This window comes from Vicia villosa, linkage group LG6 (assembly GCF_029867415.1).
Source record: "Vicia villosa cultivar HV-30 ecotype Madison, WI linkage group LG6, Vvil1.0, whole genome shotgun sequence".
In the NCBI taxonomy this organism is placed as follows: Eukaryota; Viridiplantae; Streptophyta; class Magnoliopsida; order Fabales; family Fabaceae; genus Vicia; species Vicia villosa.
In genome coordinates this window covers 106,764,399-106,769,375 of record NC_081185.1, presented here as the reverse complement: position 1 = coordinate 106,769,375, position 4,977 = coordinate 106,764,399, and the positions used below count along the sequence as shown (strand labels likewise).

Below are 4,977 nucleotides of genomic sequence, written 5' to 3'. Positions count from 1 at the left end.
TTTCATTCCTGCCCAACCTCATGATCCCTCTCAATCTAATGTGAATTTGGCGACCACTCATCGCCCTCTTTGGCCTCGGGAGTGTCTCATTGTCATGCCTCATGCAGCAAAAAACCACTCGCTTCCCTCGTTGGTCTCAGGTGTTACAGGCCCACCAGCTTCTGCTTGGTTCATCCCCAAACCACAGGCAAGTTTCCTTTAATACTATTTGTAACGCCATAGATTGCTTTCAGGAATACCGACTGACCCCACAAACCAACACCAATTTTAAGCATGTTTTGTCCTCGCTCACACACATTCCAGGAAACTTTCCAAAAGGTCACCCATCCAAATACTACTCTAAGTCAAGCACACTTAACTGTGGAGTTCTTATCTGTTAGGCTACCGAAAAGAAGATGCATCTTGTTGGTATAGGTAGTACCAATCAATCCTTATAAGCCTTCCTTCAACCATGCATTCCCACACATACACAACCTCAAGATCCCTCTCATTCTAATGTGAATTATGTTTTTCGCCTAGAAGTTTCCAGGAGCATCTAATTGTCATGCCTCATGCACCATCAACCACTCTCCGTCCTCGTCAGCCTCGGGTGTTACATGCCCACCAACTTTCGCTTGATTCGTCCCCGAACCACATCATACTGGGAGATGTCTGCTCTGATACCATTTGTAACACCTCATACTGCTTTCAGGATTAGCGACTAACCCCACAAACCAACACGAGTCTTTTCAACATATTATGTTCTCACTCACACGCATTCCAAGAAACTTTCCAGAAGGTCACCTATCCAAATACTACTTCAAGTCAAGCACACTTAACTGTGGAGTTTTTATTTGTTAGGCTACCAAAAAGAAGATGGTTTTCCATATGGCTACCGACAACCACTCCTCGCCCTCATCGGCCTCGGGTGTTACATGACATAAGAACTCAAGGGGGTTCATTCGGAAGAATCCATGAAAGTCGACTAGGGAGTGGTTGTCGCTGCATGAGGCATGACAATGAGACACTTCTGAGGGCGAGGAGTGGTCGTCGAATTCACATCGGAATGAGAGGGATCCTGAAGCTGTGCAGGTATAAGCTGCATGGTTGAAGGAAGGCTTATATAGATTAAATGGTACTACCTATACCAATAAGATGCATCTTCTTTTTGGTAGCCTAACAGATAAGAACTCCATAGTTAAGCTTGCTTGACTTGGAGTAGTATTTGAATGGGTGACCTTTTGGGAAATTTTTCAAAAAGCGTGTGAGTAAGGACAATGCTGAAAAGACGCGCGTTGGTTTGTGGGGTCAGACGGTAATCCTGAAAGCTGTATGGGGCGTTACAAATGGTATCAGATCCAGACCTCTCCCAATACGATGTAGTTCGGGGACGAACCAAGCAGAAGCTAATGGCATGTAACACCCGAGGCCGACGAGGACGGGAAGTGGTTGTCGGTGCACAAGGCATGACAATGAGACACTCTTGAAAGCTTCTAGACGAAAAAACGAATTCAACCAAGCAGAAGCTGATGAGCATGTAACACCTGAGGCCGATGAGGACGGGGAGTGGTTGTCGGTGCACGAGCCATGACAATGAGACACTTCTGGCAGCTTTTAGGCGAAAAATCGAATTCACATCGGAATGAGAGGGATCCTGAGACTGTGTATGTATGGGACTGCATGGTTGAAGGAAGACTTATAAGGATTGATTGGTACTACCTATACCAACAAGATGCATCTTCTTTTCAATAACCTAACAGATAAGATCTCCACAGTTAAGTGTGCTTGACTTGGAATAGTATTTGGATGGATGACCTTCTAGGAAATTTCCTGGAATACATGTGAGTGAGGACAAAACATGCTGAAAAGACTCGTGTTGATTTGTGGAGTCAGTAGGTAATCCTGGAAGAAATCTGAAGTGTTACACCTTTAATCTGACTTTAATTAGTAAATAGAAATGACGTTGTTTGACGGATCATAATGCAATTTGCTATGATATTATTCAACACGGATACGGTACTATAGAAGCTAAAGTGGTAGGATTGGACTCTACAAAACCAAATAGGAATTCTTCTCTTTGGTGGAGAGATCTATTGGATTTTGGAACTCTGGATTTCGAAACTCAGTAGGAGGAGGATTCTGATTGGTTCAGCGGCAACGTTGTTTGCAGAGTGTGATCGGGAAATAAAACGCATAAATGGATTGGAATGGAGCCGTTGTATCGCTTATTTCCGAACTTATATAGTCTGTGCAGAAACAAATGGATTAAGGTGGAAGAGTAGGGTTATTTTAAAGCTGTCATTTGGAACTGGAATGTTCAAACCGAACACGTAAATAGTCGGCTCAGGCGCTGAGCAACTCAACGAATTACAACATCTCCTGTGGCTTGGTAATTTAGGATATCTCTGCCCATGGAACATAGGAGGTGTAAGATAGTTGATTTGAACCATAATATAGTGATATTTTCTATTTTTGCATTCTTTTTTTATTTATTTTTCTCATGCAACCAAAACACAAAATTAAAAGAAAATGTGTGTTTGTTCTATTTTTACCCCTCATTTCTTATTGGTTGCTACAAGTACAAACATAGCATTGATGTTTTAAGCCTTGTTTCTGTTAAAAAACAAACAACCTATAGAAAATCAAATTATATAATATTTCAGCACAAATTCTGTTTTGTAACAACAAATTCAAACAAACACATCTTTTGTAGAAGGAGGTGTTTATTGGCTATAACCATATATTGGCCATTTTGAATCATTTGGCAAACCGCACCTTTTCAAGGTGCCTAAGGTTTTGCCAAAATTTCTCTTCATAATTTCTGTATGAATGCATGCATTTTGAGGGATTAATTTCAACCTTAATTATTTGATTCAAGATTCCTTTCAACTCAACCTAACCTAGCTTCAATTCACAGGTATATATATTTGTTACATTTTGATATGTTCCTGGTTATAGTTTTATTATTGTGTTCCTTTCTTTTGATCATTGTTTCAATTTGCCATTGGAATTGGAATTGGAATTAGCATTTTTTTTTTATATGTTCCTTGTTATGTCAATTTTAAAATTGGTCAAAAAAATATTTTGTTGCATGCATGTGATCAAGTTTGGAAATGGACACTTTAGAATTGATTTTGTAATTTTATGGTATTTCATCAATCTTTGCTTGCTTTTATGGGTAAGATAAAAGGACAAATAGATATGAATAAATTATCAATTATTATATACTAGTAATTAAAATAACTTGTAACGTGTTAGAGCATTTCGTGTTAATATTATCTTCACAAAATGGGTATTACTTGCATGGATATCAATTATTGTAGGGACTAGTCCCAAGAAATGAGTATGATCAATTGTTGAATAATAGGAAATGGTAGGTATATTTTGAAAAATTCAAACTATTTGCAATTGATCATACATAAATCCTTTTCTGATATCCATAGAAAATCTAGGTTTTCTCTCAAGTCAAAATAAGTTTGGATTTCAAAATTTTTGTTATGTCACACTTACAAACTAACATAAAATAAAAATATAAAAAGCCCGCCTATACTATACTCCGGCTGACCTCAAGTCTGAGCCATCGTGTTAAGATGTATTGTATGACTACGAGGGATTATAACTTTAGGCATGAGAATTTTCACAACTTTGTTTTTTTTAGAAAATGCATCTTTTTAAATTGAGATATATATAACTGTTGTATATAAACTATTCATAATCTCGATGCTCAAATAGTGTAAGACTATTTTAACCAGTTCAAAACATCGTACAAATCAATATAGATCATACTAAAACATGTAAATCGTGCGACATTAGTTATATATTCTTAATGAACTCAATTGTTTAGGAAAACAAATCAATATATAACATAAATGATATTGATCTATTTTTTTCATTGTATTGTAGATCCATATACATAGTAAGAGAGAAGGCAAAATGAAAGAAGAATGTGGGAAAAAGTGGAAAGTGTGTGTAGCTGCAACAATTGGAATTGTGATCTTAATCATATTGACAGTAGTGATCTTAGCATTCACAGTGTTCAAACCAAAACAAGTCGTTAGCACGGTGGATTCGGTCGAGGTTCACGACATGGACATGGGTTTCAGTGTGCTTACCATGAGTGTAAATATGAATGTGACATTGGATGTTAGTGTTTCAGTGAAAAATCCAAATGTGTATGGATTAAAATACTATGATGGATCGGCGCAAATAAATTATAGAGGCCAACTAATCGGCGAAGCACCTATCCCTAACGGAGAGATATCGGGGGGACAAACCAAAGTAGTGAATATGACACTCACTCTTATGGCAGACCGCGTGTTAACTAATACACGGATTTTATCAGACGTTAGTTTGAATACTATGCCACTCAACGCATTCATGAGAGTTTCGGGCGAAGTGAATGTATTAGGCCTTATCAAAATTCATGCAAAATCTATATCATCTTGTAATTTCAACCTACATATTTCTGACAAAAAAATTGTGAACTATGTATGTAAAAAATATAAGAGAGAAGCTTGATTTGTTTTTTTTTTAAGTGTTGGATTTCTGTTAGGATGGAGAAGGAAGAGTAAAAGAAAAGGAAAGACATATATTTAGTCCTTCAAAATCATGCATTATTCTTTTTTTTTTCTTTCTAGTTTTTTCAATTTGGAGGATTTTAAGGATCCCAATAGTAGGAAACTTATTTGTTAATAGTAATTGTTAACCTTTCATTTTGTAACACCTTTCTTGCTACCCTTCATTTTCTTTTGACAATTTATTTCTACTTATAGTTATGATTTTAATTAATTATAACTTGTGAAATTATATTTACGAGAGTTAATATGTGAATGGAAGAATAAAAATATAAGAGTATTTTGCAATTTACTTTTTATTCAAATATATTTCTTTAAAACTATAACTTGTAGTAAGAAGTGGTTAGTTTTATGTTTTCATCATTTGGTCGTAAGTTAATTTTTCTGGTGTTGTATTGTATTGAGGTTGTGGTTGAGTCTGCCT

At 36.5% G+C, this 4,977-nt stretch overlaps 1 protein-coding gene across 1 annotated transcript; it reads left to right on the top strand.

Annotated features, from left to right (window-relative positions):
- Positions 1–2,627: 2,627 nt before the first annotated feature.
- LOC131612047 (uncharacterized) lies at positions 2,628–4,566 on the top strand. Its single transcript, XM_058883867.1, has 2 exons — positions 2,628–2,896; positions 3,883–4,566. The coding sequence occupies exon 2, from the start codon at positions 3,913–3,915 to the stop codon at positions 4,495–4,497; it is 585 nt and encodes a 194-aa protein (XP_058739850.1). The 5' UTR covers positions 2,628–2,896; positions 3,883–3,912; the 3' UTR covers positions 4,498–4,566.
- The last annotated feature ends 411 nt before the right edge of the window (positions 4,567–4,977 follow it).